The sequence below is a fragment of the Haliotis rubra genome, unplaced genomic scaffold (assembly GCF_003918875.1).
Source record: "Haliotis rubra isolate DU_JTF1 unplaced genomic scaffold, ASM391887v1 Scf147, whole genome shotgun sequence".
NCBI classification, from domain to species: Eukaryota; Metazoa; Mollusca; class Gastropoda; order Lepetellida; family Haliotidae; genus Haliotis; species Haliotis rubra.
Window position 1 is genome coordinate 1,691,021 of NW_025765414.1, and position 21,798 is coordinate 1,712,818.

General features: G+C 40.7%; 1 protein-coding gene across 2 annotated transcripts; it reads left to right on the forward strand.

Annotated features, from left to right (window-relative positions):
• The first annotated feature begins 574 nt into the window (after positions 1 to 574).
• Positions 575 to 21,580, forward strand: LOC124269765 (rhomboid-related protein 2-like). 2 transcript variants are annotated; one of them, XM_046704806.1, is made up of 11 exons: positions 575 to 674; positions 4,388 to 4,693; positions 6,286 to 6,309; positions 8,517 to 8,678; positions 10,699 to 10,890; positions 11,388 to 11,533; positions 12,322 to 12,434; positions 13,340 to 13,440; positions 16,406 to 16,496; positions 17,624 to 17,719; positions 19,705 to 21,580. In XM_046704806.1, exons 2-11 carry the CDS (start codon positions 4,544 to 4,546, stop codon positions 19,860 to 19,862), a joined length of 1,233 nt encoding a protein of 410 aa, XP_046560762.1. In that variant the 5' UTR covers positions 575 to 674; positions 4,388 to 4,543; the 3' UTR covers positions 19,863 to 21,580. The 2 variants fall into 2 exon arrangements, with proteins under 2 accessions (XP_046560762.1, XP_046560763.1); XM_046704807.1 differs by lacking the exon at positions 575 to 674 and adding an exon at positions 3,114 to 3,136.
• Positions 21,581 to 21,798: the final 218 nt, after the last annotated feature.

Genomic DNA, 21,798 nt, shown 5'->3' on the forward strand with positions numbered 1-21,798 from the left:
GTGGGGAATCGAACCCAGGTCTTCGGCGTGACGAGCGAACGCTTTAACCACTAGGCTACCCCACCGTCCTAGGCAATATTGGATTGAGTGAGTGAGAGTTTGGTTTTACACCGTCTTTAGCACCATTCCAGTAATTTCACGGCGGGGGACACCACAAATGGGTTTCACACATTCTACCCATGTGGGGAATCGAACCCAGGTCTTCGGCGTGACGAGCGAACGCTTTAACCACTAGGCTACCCCAACGCCCTAGACAATATTGGAAACGTTATGAGACAATCTCGTTTCAGGAAACCGATCTAACATTTCCTTTGAGACCATCATAACCTAATTTGAAAATGAAAATGTAAATAGGTGTGTCTTTTGTATGACGCATGTATTGAATGCCGTTTGGCAAGCCCTACTACCGCTACCACGGTAACGCTGCTCCTCCACCCCGTTATAACGCATCATGCACTAAATATACCGGGTGAATAGACGCCAGTATGGAGTCAAGCTGCCCGGGTTATTGTGTGACTGGGGCGCCTCCCCCGTTTGTGTATACGAAGGCTTTTCAGTCGGGTCTGTTATTGTGACCACCTTACTTTACTGGTATACAAAGCCGCTGTAGCTATCACGTGACTAGGACCTCTGTTCACGGGAAGACACGATACCATCATTTATCTGGAATTCAGGTATGGAGAACTCTTATCTTCCGTTATATAACGATCATATTAGCATCAATTGTTTTGAAAGGGTGTTTGTGGATTCAAAGGAATGTCAGTTCATCACGCCATGTTGAACTCTAGTCCAGGTTTAATTACCTCAGATCGCAGGTCTAAGTATCTGTGAAAGGAAACTCTGATTTCGTGAATGATACGAACTACACAAGCAGTCGAACCTTGGGCCGATTTCATTGATTTCATGATATGTCAATACATTCCTATATACTTATATATTATATACATATATACTATATACATATATACCATATACACATATACCATATACATATATACCACATGTATTTACATGTACACGGTGATTAAAAAACTGTCATTTCGTCTTAAATCGGTTCGGGGCGGTGGGTTAGCCTAGTGGTTAAAGCGTTCGCTCGTCACGCCGAAGACCCGGGTTTGATTCCTCACATGGGTACAATATATGAAGCCCATTTCTGGTGTCTCCTGCTGTGATATTGCTGGAATAGTGCTAAAGCGGCGTAAAACTAAACTCACTCACTTACTTGAATTGGTCACGATTCAGTTACCTTTCATCTCATGCCAACATCTGTCATCAGGTTATATTTCCGAAAACAGGTTTTGATTACTCGAATGATATACACTGCAGGTTAACCAGTTATATCATCTCTTGTCCGGCTTACCTGTGTTATTTTGGGGTTGAAGTTATGACAGCAAGATTTGATTTCATGAATGATATGCACAGTGACTATACGTTTACAATTCGCCTTCAGCATTTCTGGAAACATGCTTGAATTATATTTGTGTTGAAAGCTATGACAGGAAGATTTGATTTCATGAATGATATCATCCTCGATAATCTCCAGGGTATACGTTACGATCACTCTCCATTATATAGTAAAGAGTGATCGTAACGTATACCCTGGAGATTATCGAGGATGGAATGATATTCACTTACCACTGACGTAGAAAGTTATGCCATAAGTGGATGCCATTATGCACATCGTGCTTCGTTGCCGGTGTATTAGGTAACAACAACAACAACAACAACAACAACAACAACAGCAACAACAGAAACAACAACAGAACGAATAGTCCTTCGTGTTGAATCGTTCTGGGTATTATCAAAACGCAGTGATGAAAAGATACGTTTAATTAAAACGTTAATGATCCACCGTTTACGGCTGTGAGACACTATAAGGTATATTATAAATACGTGGAATATGGAATAAGTGGCCTATACCAATAGTATTGATATTCAACAATAATACAAGTAACCCAGATATCATCACATTAAACCACCGTGATATTGTTGGAATATTGCTAAAAGCGGCGTAAAACTAAACTCACTCACTCACTCACTCATCACATGAAACATGTTTCTTTTTCCAGGTTGAAGATTCCCGGTTTTGGCAGTAATGCAATACAATAGCGGGCGAGACAAAACTAACCGTACTTTCTGAACACCATATTTATTAAATATTATGCACATATTTCCAGGCATTTGGCTCAAAGTGTCATACAGGGCCTGTTTAACAACGTGACATTCATCTACAACTGAGCATTAAACTCTCTTCCCTCTAACGGAAGGCGAGAGTATCACCCATTACATATATTTAAGTCCTAGGTGGTACACACTCTCGTAGACTAACGCTTAGTCTCTGAATATATATAATTGTGATAGTAACAAATAAACCCATTTAAATTGAAAAGGAGCCCCAGCGAGATGGGAGATTTAGAACTTGAGGAAATCTAACTTGCTTCATGTAGGGCTTTAGGTTTTCAGGGAGGGCTAGACTGTAGGGAATGTAACGCCATTCAGGGCCTGTGAGACAGACTATCTCTCTAGATACAGCCTTGTCTTCTAATTTGAGCTGTGTGGTAGGAGCGTTTTGTGCTCTGGTGATTCTTTTAGTAATCTTATAATGTTGTTAAAAATATGACATGTGTCTAAATTGTTTTGATAAATTTACTGTTAGTACCCAAGATCACCTTTAAACTTTGTAATTGTATGGTTGTTTAGTATATTTCGGGAAAAAACTTCGTTTACTAGTTTAAGAAATACATAATACATAAATAAACGAATACATACGACGCAATATAAATATCTACATAGGACCTGTCTTCAAACAAAGGGACTTTAAAACACCCGGATTTACGTCAACACAGCCATGGCTGTCCAAGTCGCCCATGTGAAACACGCCTCGCATTGAATCTCCACACCTACCAGTACAATTTGCTTATGTTTACCGAGGCATAACGAAACGAAACATGCTATTTATAATGGGCAATGTTGCTTTGTTGGTTAAGGTTGGGTCGCGGCCGGTATCGGTGTTATGAATAGAGAGTCGTGACACACCCAGTTTATATCGCTGGGAATCTCATACATGTCATGATGTTTGATAAAACGTGTATTAAAGGCAGGGTAAGATACGCCTTGTTAGGTCTGGGATACAAGGGTATGATGCACACATGACATGATATATTACAGAATGGGGAAAATATTCAAAAGATTGAAGGTTCGTGATCTTTGCGAGATTGGTTGTTGCGAGAATTATTGGTTTGCCTAACTTTACGTGTATTGTTGTTTTATGCTGCATTCATCTATGTAACCTACATGCTGAGTGAGTGAGTTTAGTTTTACGCCGCACTCAGCACTACTCCAGCTTTATGGCGGTCTACATGCTGAAGTGTATCAAATGAACTTATCTTAATCCTGTGATGTGTGACTTTATGTATTGGGCACTTCGAGCATGCGTAGATAAATGCGCATTATTTATTTATTTATTTATTTATTTATTTATTTATTTATTTATTTATTTATTTATTTATTTATTTATTTATTTATTTATTTATTTATTTATTTATTTATTTTATTTATTTATTTATTTATTTATTTATTTATTTGGCTGTGGGGTAGCTTAACTAAAGCGGTTAAAGCATTCGCTCGTCACACCGAAGACCTGGGTTCGATTCCCCACATTTCTGGTGTCCCTCGCCTGGATATTGATGGAATATTGCGTAAAACCCAACGTAAACCCTCCTCACTCACCCAGGTCTGTCACATCTTTATTGCGGCAGCCTGTAAATGATAGAGCTGGGACCAGACAAACTAGTGATTGATATTCTGAGTAAATTAAAACAAAGGGACACTGACGAGAAGCAAAGGTTCGCTAGTGACCACAGCAAGTCCCCACAGGTACCTTTAATTCACGACGCAATATGTTGTGTAAAGACTTTGTTAGGACCAATCCTACATCAAGGGTATATTGTACCACGAGGACTTTGTTGAATAGCATGGCTCCTTGTTTACAGATTCAACCAGGCTTTACGCGGCTTTTAACAATATTCCATTAATACCAAAATTGGACTTCACACGTTGTACCCATGTGGGGAATCGAACCCGGGGTTTCAGCGTGACGAGCGGACGCTTTAACCACCAGGCTACCCTACCGTCCCTGGTATCTACCGAGATTGGTTCAATGCTGGACTATTACTGTAAGCGGCTTTAAACTATATTCAGTCATTCATTCACTTAGTGAGAATTTTCCCCCGCAATGCAGGCTTTTGTGTAAGGAAGATTTCAATTTCGCTGAACATTGAATAATATTACAGCAATCGATGGGTGTCGGTATCGATATAGAAGTTTGTCTTATGTGTATTTTCAAAAGATCTGTAACCTTGCAAGACGTTTTTGTTCCATTTTACAGACTGACATTCTGTAATGCGCTGAGAAAGAACCAACACAAGACTTGAACAGAAGAGTTACTGGATTGAGAATTTAGTTTGATTACATCGTCATAAAAAAATTGTGTCACTCTCAGCTCCTTGCGGAGTATCCGTGAACTAGCTTGTACTCAACAACCATGTATAGCGGCAGTCGGTTGAATCTCGGGTGGCACAGTGACCGGGTCCACAGGGCGGGGTATTCCACCCGGTCCAGTAGAGCCAGCAGAGCCAGTACATACACGGAGGATCCAGTGGACCCAATTCAACTCAGGAGAACACTGGAAGAGGTGAGATTGTTAACGTCAGTATTGGAACTTAGGAGAATGTCACTTCCGTACATGATGGTCCACTGCTTCATTACATTCAGTCATTAACAGTAAATCTCACCTTTCACCAGTTTATTCCTGTACTATAGCACATGACCCTTTATAAAGTATGAAAAGCCTGGGCATGGGGGATAGTGATCAGAGTTGCCACCCTTGGTTATCCACAGGATCTGAGGCTTCGTCGTACCCGATTGTAAGCCGTAGTCGGTCAGCATGATACCATTGCCTGTGTTTTGGAGATTGCAAAATACCAAGTTTTAAATATTATTTTATTAAGTAAACATCTATCTTTGCCTTTTTCATCCATGACATGACCCAACTATTATACCTTTTAAAATACCAGTAAAGAGATCCGGGTTAGATTTGGTCTTCAGCAACCCATGCTTTCCGTAAGAGGCGACTAACGGGATCAGGTAGTCAGGCTCACTGACTTGGTTGACACATGTCACCGTATCCCAATTGTGTAGATCGATGCTCATGCTGTTGATCACTGGTTTGTCTTGTCCAGACTTCACTATTTACATACCGCCGCCATAGAGCTTGAATACTGCTGAGTGCGGCGTAAAACAACAAGGAAAGAACGAAAAGCCTTTCAAACAGCGTTAAAACTCACCCAAATCGGGGAATTGATGACTTCAGTTTAGTCATAAGGGGGATCGCGGAAGGTCGCGGGTTCGATCCCCGACCGCGTCATACCAAAAGACGTTAAAATATGGTACTTGTTGGTCCCTGCCTGGCGCTCGGCATTAATGGGTACAACAAGGACTGGTCGGCTCGGAGTCAGTATAATGTGTCTGGGTGAGGTATTCATGCTTCACTGCGGCATGGTATCTCAGTGGGCTAGCACTATAAAACCAGCTTCAGTCTGGGCTAGTACAAGCAGCCGCACATACACATACACGCGCATGCACGTCGTCATATGAGCGAAATATTCTCAAGCACGACGTTAAACCCAATTTCACCTCACCTCATAAGGGGGATCGAGCCCACCTGTGACTGGGTGTAAAAACCTTAAACACTGACTCTTTCAGTGTTGTCACAAGCCCTAGTGTACAGTACACAAGCCTGTGCACTTAAAAGTACCCACGAATCCGTTGGTATATGACCAGATGGTGGCCACATGAATACGTGCAAACACCTAGTTGTGGGTACAACAACGTGCATTAAACTTGGACAAAGTACTGTGACTATGTGTCCCAGTCCACCCAGCTGTGAATGGGTACCTCGTAAGGATGGGAAAGCCACAATAACTCGGTGCGCCTACTGGCTGCAAGAGTTGTATACTCCCCAAGGAGTTGAGATTGATAATACGATGTGTCATTGAGATTGACATCCAGTAATCGAGGGTAAAGATACCAGCGCCTTGAGCATGCACTAGTTGCGTGGATATGTGCGCAATGTAAATATCCTATAATAATAAAAAGTGAATTCAGATGGAAATACATGTTTGGACTTAGAATTTGAAGGGAAATTTAGTAAAACGTAACCGTTGAGAACACTTTGTGGTAAATTACTATGATATATGTCTAAAAAGTTTCCGATTTTAATTTCAGCATTTCAGACCACTCTTTCAAGGGGTGAGTATTAACTCTAAAATCTCTAAAAAAGTAATTTGAAATTTACAAAAGTATATAAAAGAAAATGAGAATGTATTAATTTTCATCGATGAGCGCAGTGCACATCCTGATTCCGGATCCCGACAGGTTTTGTGAGTTGCTGGTCGTGAGTCCATGTTAATATATAGTCTCTGGTTCACCTGGTCCCGACTCGATTGTTTACAGGTTGCAATGATATTACTGCAACGCTGCTGATTGTGGCGTTAAGAAATATTCAGTTACGATATGGACTATAATTATCTCATGGTCATACTATGGCGCTGTATCGATCAACCACCAGGTTACATGAACTGTAACCCGTGAAGATCCGGGTTAGAAATGGTCTTTAGTAATGCTTGTCGTAATATCGGAATCGGGTGGTCAGGCTCGCTGACTTGGTTGACACATGTCGCCCTATCCCAATTGCATAGATCGATGCTCATGATGTGAATCACTGGATTGTCTGGTTCAGACTCGATTATTTACAAATGTCGTAAAATAGCTGAAATATTGCTGAGTGGAGCGTTAAACGAAACTGTGATAACAAAACATGTATTCTGTTTTCATGAGATAACATAGTGAATATGTTACTGATGGTGTACTCGTTATTGTAGTTCGTGTACGGCGGGGAGCAGATTACCAACAATGAGTTACTGATGATGTACTCGTTATTGTAGTTCGTGTACGGCGGGGAGCAGATTACCAACAATGAGTTACTGATGATGTACTCGTTATTGTAGTTCGTGTACGGCGGGGAGCAGATTACCAACAATGAGTTACTGATGATGTACTCGTTATTGTAGTTCGTGTACGGTTATTGGGGAGCAGATTACCAACAATGAGTTGCTGATGTATGTTATTGTAGTTCGTGTACGGCGGGAGCAGATTACCAACAATGATTGATGATGTTCGTGTACGGCGGGGAGCAGATTACCAACAATGAGTTACTGATGTGTACGTGTTACGGCGGGGAGCAGATTACCAACAATGAGTTGCTGATGATGTACTCGTTATTGTAGTTCGTGTACGGCGGGGAGCAGATTACCAACAATGAGTTGCTGATGATTACTCGTTATTGTAGTTCGTGTACGGCGGGGATGATTACCAACTCTGATGATGTACTCGTTATTGTAGTTCGTGTACGGCGGGGAGCAGATTACCAACAATGAGTTGCTGATGATGTACTCGTTATTGTAGTTCGTGTACGGCGGGGAGCAGATTACCAACAATGAGTTGCTGATGATGTACTCGTTATTGTAGTTCGTGTACGGCGGGGAGCAGATTACCAACAATGAGTTACTGATGATGTACTCGTTATTGTAGTTCGTGTACGGCGGGGAGCAGATTACCCACAATGAGTTACTGATGATGTACTCGTTATTGTAGTTCGTGTACGGCGGGGAGCAGATTACCCACAATGAGTTACTGATGATGTACTCGTTATTGTAGTTCGTGTACGGCGGGGGCAGATTACCCACAATGAGTTACTGATGATGTACTCGTTATTGTAGTTCGTGTACGGCGGGGAGCAGATTACCCACAATGAGTTACTGATGATGTACTCGTTATTGTAGTTCGTGTACGGCGGGGAGCAGATTACCAACAATGAGTTACTGATGATGTACTCGTTATTGTAGTTCGTGTACGGCGGGGAGCAGATTACCTACAATGAATGATGATGTACTCGTTATTGTAGTTCGTGTATGCAGATTACCAACAATGAGTTATTGATGATGTACTCGTTATTGTAGTTCGTGTACGGCGGCGGCAGGAACAATGAGTTGCTGATGGTGTACTCGTTATTGTAGTTCGTGTACGGCGGGGAGCAGATTACCAACAATGAGTTACTGATGATGTACTGCTCGTTATTGTAGTTCGTGTACGGCGGGGAGCAGATTACCAACAATGAGTTGCTGATGATGTACTCGTTATTGTAGTTCGTGTACGGCGGGGAGCAGATTACCAACAATGAGTTACTGATGATGTACTCGTTATTGTAGTTCGTGTACGGCGGGGAGCAGATTACCAACAATGAGTTGCTGATGATGTACTCGTTATTGTAGTTCGTGTACGGCGGGGAGCAGATTACCAACAATGAGTTACTGATGATGTACTCGTTATTGTAGTTCGTGTACGGCGGGGAGCAGATTACCAACAATGAGTTACTGATGATGTACTCGTTATTGTAGTTCGTGTACGGCGGGGAGCAGATTACCAACAATGAGTTGCGACAGCATCTTCTTGACGACAACTACAGACGTCTTCTACCACGTGACAAGTTGTATGCCGTCATGGACCTCGTCGACTACAACCCCAGCAAGTCCATCAGCTACATGGCCTTCGTCAGACTTGTAAGTTACTCTCCAGGCTGAGGGGTAGCATAATGGTTAAAGCGTTCGTTCGTCACGCCAAGGTTCGGGTTCGGGTAACTTTTCGAGAATACAGACTTCATCCACAGTGACAGGGGCCGGTCAGGCTCATATGATATATAAAAACACCTACATTTAACAATAGTGTGATATCGATTTTTAAAATGATAAAATTACGTTCTTTTACTGAATACATATCCTTTATTCTTGTTCCTTGCAATCTGAAGTTTTTCATGCACCTGGCGTCCACTTGTTTAATATTGTATCTGGCATGAAATCATTTAGTCTTGTCCTGACATGATAACATTTAGTCTTGTTACTGACATGATAACATTTAGTCTTGTTACTGACATGATAACATTTAGTCTTGTCCTGACATGATAACATTTAGTCTTGTTGCTGACATGATAACATTTAGTCTTGTTACTGACATGGTAACAGTTAGTCTTGTTACTGACATGATAACATTTAGTCTTGTCCTGACATGATAACATTTAGTCTTGTCCTGACATGATAACATTTAGTCTTGTCCTGACATGATAACATTGAGTCTTGTTACTGACATGATAACATTTAGTCTTTGTACTGACATGATAACATTTAGTCTTGTCCTGACATGATAACATTTAGTCTTGTCCTGACATGATAACATTTAGTCTTGTCCTGGCATGATAACATTTAGTCTTGTCCTGACATGATAACATTTAGTCTTGACCTGGCATGATAACAACTAGTCTTGTCCTGACATGATAACATTTAGTCTTGTCCTGACATGATAAGAGTTAGTCTTGTCCTGACATGATAACAGTTAGTCTTGTCCTGACATGATATCATTTAGTCTTGTCCTAACATGATAACATTTAGTCTTGTCCTGACATGATAACATTTAGTCTTGTCCTGACATGATAACAGTTAGTCTTGTCCTGGCATGATAATATTTAGTCTTGTCCTGACATGATAACATTTAGTCTTGTCCTGGCATGATAACATTTAGTCTTGTCCTGGCATGATAACATTTAATCTTGTCCTGACATGATAACATTTAGTCTTGTCCTGACATGATAACAATTAGTCTTGTCCTGACATGATAACAGTTAGTCTTGTCCTGACATGATAACATTTAATCTTGTCCTGTCATGATAACATTTAATCTTGTCCTGTCATGATAACATTTAATCTTGTCCTGACATGATAACATTTAGTCTTGTCCTGACATGATAACATTTAATCTTGACCTGGCATGATAACATTTAGTCTTGTCCTGTCATGATAACATTTTGTCTTGTCGTGACATGATAACATTTAATCTTGTCCTGTCATGATAACATTTAATCTTGTCCTGTCATGATAACATTTAATCTTGTCCTGACATGATAACATTTAGTCTTGTCCTGGCATGATAACATTTAGTCTTGTTACTGACATGATAACAATTAGTCTTGTTACTGACATGATAACATTTAGTCTTGTCCTGACATGATAACATTTAGTCTTGTCCTGACATGATAACATTTAGTCTTGTTACTGACATGATAACAGTTAGTCTTGTCCTGACATGATAACATTTAATCTTGTCCTGACATGATAACATTTAATCTTGTCCTGGCATGATAACATTTAATCTTGTCCTGACATGATAACATTTAGTCTTGTTCCTGACATGATAACATTTAGTCTTGCTCCTGACATGATAACATTTAGTCTTGTCCTGACATGATAACATTGAGTCTTACTCCTGACATGATAACATTGAGTCTTGTTACTGACATGATAACATTTAGTCTTGTTACTGACATGATAACATCTTGTCTTGTTACTGACATGATAACATTTAGTCTTGTTACTGACATGATAACATTTAGTCTTGCTCCTGACATGATAACATTGAGTCTTGCTCCTGACATGATAACATTTGGTCTTGCTCCTGACATGATAACATAGTCTTGTCCCGGTTTTACAACCTGACATCTGATTTACAAACTTCTTCACAAACTGCTTCTAGGTTACAGGAGAGGAAGCAGATGAAGACAGATTCAATAACTCCGAAGACGGCTCCAGCGACGACTTCAACGACGTGAGCATACTGTACGACGTCTGTCGCAACACAACGAATCCACAAGACCTGTTGGAGTTTTCCTCCGGATGCTCCTGGCTTCCCCCTCCCTTCTTCATCCTGCTGATCTCTGTAACTCAGGTGGGTGATGCAGGACATTCTTTTGGCGAACCTTATTTTCAGTGATCAGTTCAATTTTCATCGATATTTTTCCAGTAACGCCAATGGAATCTGTTCCGTTGGATAATGGAGTAGCATTAATAGTATTAATTTATAACGAGGGGATTGGGTGCAACATGGACGATGGGGTAGCCTAGTGGTTAGAGTGTTCGCTCGTCACGCCGAAGACCCGGGTTCGATTTCCCACATGGGTAAGATGTGCGGTGCCCATTTCGCCGTGATATTGCTTGAATAGTTCTAAAAGCGGCATAAAACCATACACACGTGGGTGTAAAATGGAGACCTGCCGAATGCAAAATATGGATTTAGTGGATGTAACATGCAGATTGGGTGGATTCAAAATGGGGATTTCGTAGGAGCAAATGGGAATTTTTTCCTTTGATGGAAACAGGAACATCACTTAGAGTTCCGCCACCCAGTATTTATTAACTGTAGTGGGAAACGGTCACTCTCCACAGATTATCGTCTATGCTGTGTACGCAAGTCAACAGGCCACGCCAGTGACTGCCATGGACGGCGTCCCCATCACCAGCTCCATCATCTACAACCCCGCCCGCAGATATGAAGTGTGGAGGTTCATCAGCTACACCTTCCTCCACCAGGGGTAAGTTGAGGGTTCCAATGGCTGTGTTTACCCGTGAAGATCCGGGTTAGAATTGGTCTTCAGTAACCCATGTTTGTCGTAAGAGGCGACTAACGGGATCGGGTGGTCAGGCTCGCTGACTTTGGTGACACATGTCATCGGTTCCCAATTGCGTAGATCGATGCTCAAACTGCTGATCACTGGATTGTCTGGTCGATTATTTAACTAAATACTAAATAAATTTGAATTGTTCTGCATAGTATTAAACTTTACAGATGACGGGAGGCAATGAGACAGCCTGGTGATTACACAAAGTTGTCGATTTTGATTTTATTATTCCTCCGGGTGCCACTATTCCCTTGAGAGCAAAAACAACAATAATTCTAAACCAAAATGTCACACTGTCTGATGTTTTCAAAACCGATCCTTAGAATCAAAATGACTAAAGTGGGCTATGTCGAACACACACGGCTCTATACTGACCAATAGCTGCAAAGTACAGCCAAACCACTTTGTGTCGAAGTGTTCGAGTTATCCAACGTTCGTAATATGAAAAAAATGAACTTGGCATTCATTGACCGATTGGCATTCCTTTCCTTCGACTTATCCGAATACATTTGAGCTGGAAGTAATTGTTTGAAATTGGAAAATTACTTCGAGACAACTCCCAGGTTAAATAGTACTAAATTACGAAGTAACACACAGTTACCATGCGTTTACTTCGAGATAATTGTGACTTCTACACAATGGTGTTTGATTGCAACCATGCTCATGATTACCGAGTCTGACAAACATGTTCTGCTTGGCAGATACGTGGATCTTCTGTTAACCATTATACTTCAAGTCCTCATCTGTTTCCCGGTGGAGATCGTCTTCTCGTTCTGGAGGATAGCCATACTGTACATCGTCGGCGTTATGTCAGGTAGGTTCTGATTGGTTCACTTTCAAACAGGCTGGCGCGGTTGTGATTCAAAATAATGACGCTGTTTAAAAAAAAAAAATCCCACTGCACCAGACACCTTCTTTTGTACACCAGTCTGGGACGGCCGAAAATAGTGAGTGGGTTCGGTTTTACACCGCTTGTAGCAATATTCCAGCAATATCACAGCGGGGGACTCCAGAAATGGGCTCCTCACATTGTACTCATTTTGGGAATCGAACACGGGTCTTCGGTGTAACGAGCGACCGCTTTAACCACTAGGCTACCCCGCCGCCCCGGTAGATACAATAAGTCCACTGGGTGGATTGTGATTGTGTCAATACAAAATAAAGATTTAATAGATACTACATGCAAATTAGAAGGATTCAAAATGGGGATCGGGTGGGTACAAAATTGGGATTTGTTGATCTAACATACGGATTTGATTGGTTCAAAATGTCAAAATGAGGATTATGTTTGGTTCTAATCATATGATGTTATAATTGTTTGAAACATGATGTTATATTTCTGATCATATGATATCATATTTGGTTCTAATCATGATATTATATTTGGTTCAAACATGATATTATATTTGATTCTAATCACATGATATTATATTTGGTTCAAGCTCGATATTATATATTTGGTTCTAATCATATGATATTATATTTGGTTCTAATATTGTATAATATTTGGTTCTAATCCTATAGTATATTTGGTTCTAATCATATATTATATTTGGTTCTAATATTGTATAATATTTGGTTCTAATCCTATAGTATATTTGGTTCTAATCAAATATAATATTTGGTTCTAATCCTATAGTATATTTGGTTCTAATCATATATAATATTTGGTTCTGATCATATATAATATTTGGATCTAATCATGTTCGTGTGTTCCAGGCTCACTGTTGCACTCAATCAGCGACCACAGGACGTATTTGGTCGGCGGCAGTGGCGGCACATACTGCATCCTAGCAGCTCACTTCGGTGCAATGATATACGTAAGTAGATTTCATTACCTCACGAATATATCTTGACGGATTAGTCGCACACACTTGTTGTTTTGTTGTCTTTTTTCCACTCTTTATTATACACTTTTTGAAGACCACGATTGTTACACATCGACCTAAATATGCCACGTGGTCAGGGCACCACGGTGGTTTTCACACATAGCTTCATTCAACATAACTATACACTGACTGACTGACTGACTGACTGCCTGAGTTTAGTTTTACGCCGCTTTTAGCAATATTCCAGCAACATCACGGCGGGGGACACCAGAAATGGGCTTCACACATTGTGCCCATGTGGGGAATCGAACGCGGGTCTTCGGAGTGACGAGCCAACGCTTTAACCACTAGGCTACCACACCGCCCCTATAACTGTACACAAAGAACTTAATTAAGCAACCCTGTATTTTCGCAGTGATAGGTTTTCAACACGTACAGAAAACTTTTCGTGGTGACCACGATGGAAAAACATGAGTTTTTCTGACCCGTATGATCCTTTGACTCGTAAAACACGACAAAGTGTTGGAATCAATGTTGATGTTACGATAATAATTGCTCATTTTAAAAAAAACCCAACTGATTTTCATACAAAACCATGTCTGTTCAAGTATGGCCCTGGAATGTTTAATGTTGAATTTATTGGTGAATGTGAACATTCAAAATGCCAGTTTACGTGTCTTACACGCTTCAAGGTCAATAGGGGCGGTGGGGTAGCCTAATGGTTAAAGCGTTGGCTCGTAACGCCGAAGACCCGCGTTCGAATCCCGACATGGGCACAATGTGTGAAGCCCATTTCTGGTGTCCCCCGCCGTGATGTTGCTGGAATATTGCTAAAAGCGGCGTAAAACCAAACTCAGTCAGTCAGTCAGCCAAGGTCAATACCGAGTGCAACCTCCATGTGACTGTATGGCAGCCACCCTCCTCCTCATACCCCCTGTCAGCCTCCTGATCCTCTGAAGGGGCAGTCTTCGCCATTCCTCGTGTAAAGCAGCTTCCAATTGAACCAGGTTCTGTACAGGAGGATCCCTTTGTTGCACACGACGACCAATCCTGTCCCATATATGCTCCAAAGGGTTAAGATCGGGGCTCATTTAATCGTGAGATATGTCAAGGGGAATAAACTAAGTTCTTTGTGTATAATAGAAATGCATTGAACACAAGGTTGATCGATTATTTGTTGTTAAGAAAAAGTCAAAAGTGGACAACATTGTGTTTATAGGAACTACTGTTTATTACTTCTAGCTGTTTGATAAATTCTTTTTAAAACTTTGAGTGTTGGAACAGTATTTGTCACATTACACTTGTCAACATAACATTTTGCTACTGTGAACACATAATTAAAACTTATAACATTAGCTTTATCTAAAGGATCTGTTTCCTGACATCCAAGCAATACATTCACTCTGTAACTTTGTGGTTTGAAATGTAAGGATTTCTAGATATCTTAATAAAAATTATTGAAATTATTGAGTATTATTGAAAATATTTTCAATAGATTGGGTTCTCTGTAATTTGTGCTACAATGCGATTTTAGAGAGAAAAAGAATTGAAATTCACAGACACTTGTAGCATCTCATATCATTATTTTCTTTGGCCGTGTTATAGATAGATGACTGACTGACTGACTGAGTTTAGTTTTACGCCGCTTTTAGCAATATTCCAGCAATATCACGGCGGGGGACACCAGAAATGGGCTTAACACATTGTGCCCATGTGGGGAATCGAACCCGGGCCTTCGGCGTGACGAGCCAACGCTTTAACCACTAGGCTACCCCACCGCCCCTATAGATAGATGAGACGGAGCCGATTTGTTGTTAAACGGTTTGCTTATCACACTAAGAGTCCCGAGTTTGATTCCCTCTATACAACGAGCGAAACCCTTTCTTTACGGGCTTTACTGATACCCGTCATGTTGCGATAATGAAGGAGGACCGGTGGGGTAGCCTAGTGGTTAAACCGTTCGCTCGTCACGTCGAAGATCGGGTTCACTTCCCCAGATGGGTACAGTGTGTGAAGCTCATTTTTGGTGTCCCCCGCCGTGATATTGCTGGAACATTGCTAAACACGGCGTAAAACCATACTCAGTCAGTCAGTCTTAAAGTCGATTCTCAGACCTTTTTATGTCATATTACTGGAGTATTGCTAAAAGTTGCGATCATCATAACTCTCAAGTTAATCACATTAAGCAATGAAGGCTGCGCAATATAACCGGTTTACCTGTATTTACCGATTCAGACATGAAAACGATACGTATTGCGATACGCTGATCGAAAACCGGTATTTTGACTTGCAATCGGAAAACTTCGTAACACTCGGAAATCTTCGGGTATTTCCTTTTTTCATTTGTGCCAAATATTATTCACATTTTTATTTTATCATGATTAAAAGTTGTTATTAAAGCTTAATCAAGCATGGTAATTTGGTTGTGTTTTTGCTTTATAAATCAAGCATTAACTCGATTATAAGTATTTTTTTGTTTAAAAATACTTCATGCAATATATTGCAATACATACCGCAATATAAGCTTTCGCATCGCAATATATCGCAATATGAAAATTCCCTGCAATACCCACCCCTATTAAGCAGTGAAGGCTGCTTTATGCCTTTTAGTTTTGTTTGTTTGTTGTTTAATGCCACACTCAGCAATATTCCAGCAATATTCCAGCAATATTGCCGCAGTCTGTAAATAATCGACCTGTCGTAACTCTATAGTTTATCATAGGCTTACGAATGTCGCAGCGCTGCGAACGTGTAGTGGATAAGGACCCAGAACCAGACAATCCAGTGATCAACAGCATGAGCATCATCCTACGCTGTTGGGATGCAATGACATGTGTCAACCAAGTCAGCGAGCCTGACCACCCGATCCCGTTAGTCGCCTGTTACGACAAGCATGGTTTGCTGCTTCACGCAACGGTGACCTGTTTTAAATTGTTAAATTGTTCTTTTTCTACAGAACTGGAGTGAGCTCAAGAAGGCTGACGACGGCCCCACGAAGAGGATATTTTTTCACCCCCTGTTTCGGTTGGTGGTGATTGCCGTGCTTGGTATGTAAACTTAAGTTCTTTGGCACCGTTAAGAATTGCACCTCTGTTATGTGAAACGAGGCGGAGGGGTAGCCTAGTGGTTAAAGCGTTCTCTCGTCACGCCGAAGACCCGGGTTCGATTCCCCAGATGGGCACAATGTGCGAAGTCCATTTCTGGTGTCCCCCGCCGTGATGTTGCTGGAAAATTGCTAAAAGGGGCATAAAACTCACTCACTCACTCTTATGTGAAACGGCATTAATGCTATAGTATACTACGGTTATGACAAACTCGAAGGCACAACTGATTTTAGTTCCTCATAACCCAGTTCGTAACTCGCATTTCGACTAAAATATACAGCAAGTGGCCGGAGCCAAAAATATGTTTGTTATATCGGTCAGTTCGTTATATCCGTCAGTTCGTTATATCCGACAGTTCGTTATATCCGTCAGTTCGTTATATCGGTCAGTTCGTTATATCCGTCAGTTCGTTATATCCGTCAGTTCGTTATATCCGGCAATTCGTTATCTCCGGCAGTTCGTTATATCCGGCAGTTCGTTACATCCGGCAGTTCGTTATATCCGGCAGTTCGTTATAAGCGTGTTCGTTATAAATGTAGTTCATTGTATATAGGCTGTCACGTCGTCACGGTACTGTTCAAAAGTGGCTTTAAACAAATCACACATTCATATAATTGTGCTAGCGCCGCACTCAGCAGTATTCCATTTAAATAACGACAATCTGTCATTAATCGGATTTGGACCAGACAATTCAGTGATCGACAGCATGAGCATCGATCTACGCAACTGGGATACGATGACATGTGTCAACCAAGTCAGCGAGCCTGACCACCCGATCCCGTTAGTCGCCTCTTACGACAAACATGGCTTGCTGAAGATCAATTCTAACCCGGATCTTCGTGGGCATGAGTGTCACAAGGCGTGGCAATAATGTTTTTCTTTCCTAAACCGATATTTACCCATGAGAACAGGTGGCCTTGTTGTCCAAAGCGCCACATTTTTTAGTGCAGAGCTTCGTCACTTATATTTCCATGTTTGCCAACAATGTATTAGTTTACCTTGTGATGAAACTGTAGTATGAGTGCGGCGTAACACAATATTCACTGACTCTAGTTTTGTATGTGTTTCAGGGATCATACAGATAAGCCTTGCTGTGTACAGGAGATTCTTCGCTGATGACGTTCTCAACATTGGGATTGGTCACTTCGCAGGAGGAATTTTAGCTGGTCAGTTTCAACAGAATATCAACTTTTGCAAAGTGTACCCCTAGTAAATTGCATCCGTGAGCTTGAGTTAACGATTTTGCCCGATTATGTCATTTAGTTTGTAGGGTAGGCCCAAATTTCAGTTTACAAATGTTTTTTTTTTTTTTCATATTTCAAATTGAAAATGAAATTCAGTTTGTAGCTAACCCCAATTCCAGTTTACATATGTTTCATTTTTTTCAAATTTAAAATTGAAAAAGAAATTCATTTGTAGAGTAGAACCCAATTCCAGTTTACATATGTTACATTTTTTTCAAATTTAAAATTGAAAAAGATATTCAGTTTGTAGGGTTTCCCCAATTCCGCTTTACACATGTTACATTTTTTCAAATTTCAAATTGAAATGGAAATAAAGTCAAACGCCGTTGTGTCGAAATTTTGACATTGCAAGTTATTCGAGGTTCGACACAACCTCTAAATGATGACTGAATAAGGAGTGAGTGAGTGAGTGAGTGAGTGAGTTTAGTTTTACGCCGCATTAAGCAATATTCCAGCTATATGGCGGCGGTCTGAAAATAATCGAGTCTGGACCAGACAATCCAGTGATCAACATCATGAGCATCGAACTGCGCAATTGGGAACCGATGACATGTGTCAACCAAGTCAGCGAATCTGACCACCACGACAAGCATAGTCGCCTTTTGTGGCAAGCATGGGTTGCTGAAGACCTATTCTACGCGGATCTTCATGGGTCGACTGAATAAGGAAATCACAGGGACAAGGTTTTTATTTGGAGGCAACCATAAGTTCGACATATCAGAGTTCGACACATCAGAGTTCGACACATCATAGTTCGACATTTCACAGTTCGACATATCACAGTTCGACACAAAGGTGTTTGGCTGTAAATGTTTTCCAGACTACCCTTTAACGTAAACCTGTGATATAGATGTTCCGTTTGAGCACAGTTCTATTTGAGACTTATGTTCGTCTCCCATAACCATGTACAATGTAACTTATCACTGGTGCTTGATGTGTTTTAGCGTGCCATCTACCATGGTGCGATGTGAATATCTGTAAATTATTTTCCTTTTACGGTGTGAACGTGCAGTGTGAATAGTATTTGAATACTTCTATTGTCAGTCGAATATTCGATGTGGATATCATCAGATTAGTTTCCCTGTTATGTGAAGGTGTGATGTGAATTTGTATTTTTATCCATTTGCGACTTCTTGTGAAAGTAAAACGTGAACACCGTTTTGATTACTTCCCATGAAAAGCGAAGGTGCGATGTGAATATCATTAGACTACGTACGAAGGTGTGATGTGAAACGTTTTGGGGTATTTCCCATTTACACCTTTTGTGAAAATGCACCGTCAACACCATTACTTCACAAGTCATGTAAAGCTGCAATGTGAATTCCATTTCATTACTTCACAAGTCATGTGAAGACGGGATGTGAATACCACTTAACGATTTCCCATTGCCCATGTCATGTGAAGGTGTCATGTGAAGCGTTTTGGGGTATTTCCCATTTACACCTTTTGTGAAAATGCACCGTCAACACCATTACTTCACAAGTCATGTAATGCTGCAATGTGAATTCCATTTCATTACTTCACAAGTCATGTGAAGACGGGATGTGAATACCACTTAACGATTTCCCATTGCCCATATCAAGTTAAGGTGTGGTGTGAAGCGCTTTTGGGTATTTCCCTTTTACGACTTCGTGTAAAAGTGCAATGTGAACACATTTCCCATTTTCCATATCAAGTTAAGGTGTGGTGTGAAGGGCTTTGGGGCATTTCCCTTTTTACGACTTCGTGTAAAAGTGCAATGTGAACACATTTCCCATTTTCCATATCAAGTTAAGGTGTGGTGTGAAGCGCTTTTGGGTATTTCCCTTTTACGACTTCGTGTAAAAGTGCAATGTGAACACATTTCCCATTGTCCATGTCATGTGAAGGTGCGAGGTGACTAAAACCATCTTTTGATTCATATGCAGGTGTGATGCTCTGCGAGGCGTTCCTGAAAGACCGCCACAGGTACCCGTGGCAAACTAACGCTGGGAGACTGAACCTCCTGTTCTTCCTCATCTTCGCCGGGGCTTGTGCTGTCTTCAACTGCCTGTATTTAGGGTATCCTGCTGGGGACTACAGCTAGAGGTCCCACCACTGTATCTGGAGCAAATGCTGTGATGGATCGCTCTGCGACAGTCGAAACTGGGTGTGTTTTCTGTGATGTCTTAGCAAATACAGCCTATTTGGTATTTACGGTAGTATAGTAAACCGTGCATTCATGAACTGGTGGTTGTATTGTTTTAAACTGGCATACCGCAAATTCCCTAAAAGGAGCGGCTATCATTTGGGATCCGGAAATACAGCTCTAAGAAGACATTGACTATGTGATGCTTTGCCGAAAGCGTCATCCTAGGCGTCAGCTGCTTGAAGAAGGAGAACATTGCAAGATTCCTCATATGTCAACATTTCAAAGGACTGTTTCTGTAAATAGATCCCTTTTATAGTATGTACGGTAATATAGCTGACCGTACATTCATGAACTGGTGGTTGTATTGTTTTAAACTACGATATCGTAAATTCCCCAAAAGGAGCGGCCGTCGATTGGTGTCATTATCGAAGACTGTTGTGGAATGAAATTGAAAAAACTTAAAAAAAACCCATCACTATTAAAATCACATTAATGCATCATTCCAAACATGTGGAATCTCAAAACGAAACACCAAACGACAGCAACTGTGGCAGGCCAAGTGAAATATGTGAAGCTGTTCTGGTTTGGAGGATTCATAGTATGCCAAACCTATTTATACTGAAACCCCGTTAACCCGGACTACAGCACTGGTTATGTATATAGTTGTCTGGGTTAACGAATCAGTGGCGCAGAGAAATGACCTGCACATGTATGTATATTTTGTAGTTTCAAACTGTGATAGTCTAATGAGGGTTTCACGTGGCTCTACTGTGTCATATATTGTCAGTTAATGATTTGTCTTAATGGTTGTTATTGAAAATGTTAAGAAGTTTTTTCACGTAATGTTCTCATGTATTTGCCGACTTCATGAAATATTGAACGTGAGACTTGATAGATGAGATACACATCATGCTCCTGATGGCCATGGGGGTTGCCTAAGATCTGCATGTCTTATTTGGGTACCTTTCAGCGTAGATATACATGTCACATGTCAAGCTTTCGTGTTCGCACTTTATGACGCATAATAAGTAAAAATAAGTAAAATAAGTAAGTTTAGTTTTCGCTGCTTTTAGCAGTCTCCCAGCAATATCACGTCGGGACACACCAGAAATGGGCTTCACACATTGTACCCATGTGTGGAATCGAACCCGGGTCTTCAGCGTGACGTGCGAACGCTTTACCCACCAGGCTACCCCACCGCCCCTCGTAAGACTATGCCATTCGTAAGTATATGATAAGGTATAGAGTTACGACTGGACGTAACTTTACGGACGCTTTGTGAAACCGTACACTGGTGCTTACTGATGTTTAAGATGAAAAAGTAGATTAGGTTGTGTCTTATTTATACCCAGATTTGGTGAAATATGTGATTAAGGCATGAAGTGCAATTCAAGGAAAGTGAAAATTTGACGTTCCTGTTCTCTTTTACACCAATACACATAAAACTTAGGTACGTTGTTGCAAGCTTGTTGGTCATGACATGTGTGATGTTGTGGACACAATCCATATGTTCCTTATCAACATAAGGACTTTATTTTTCCTACAGTGTCATGTTTTATTTACTGAAAGGAGTTAGTGAAAAATAATTGCATAGTTATGTCACCTCAATTCTTTGAGGGTTATATGTATTTTGAGGGAATAAACAGTGCTTAGAAGGTGTTAGTTTCAAGTCACTATGTAGTCCATGTGGTTATATTTGGATATATATATATATATATATTGAGTTTTCTTAAGTCATCAATTCTAATATTTGATTTGATTTAACTGTGTTCGATTGATTGATTGAGTTTAGTTTTACACCGTACTCAGTAATATCACAATGACAGCTATATGGTGGCGGTCTGCATATTATCGGGTCAATCAGACCAGAGAATCCAGTGATCCGAATATG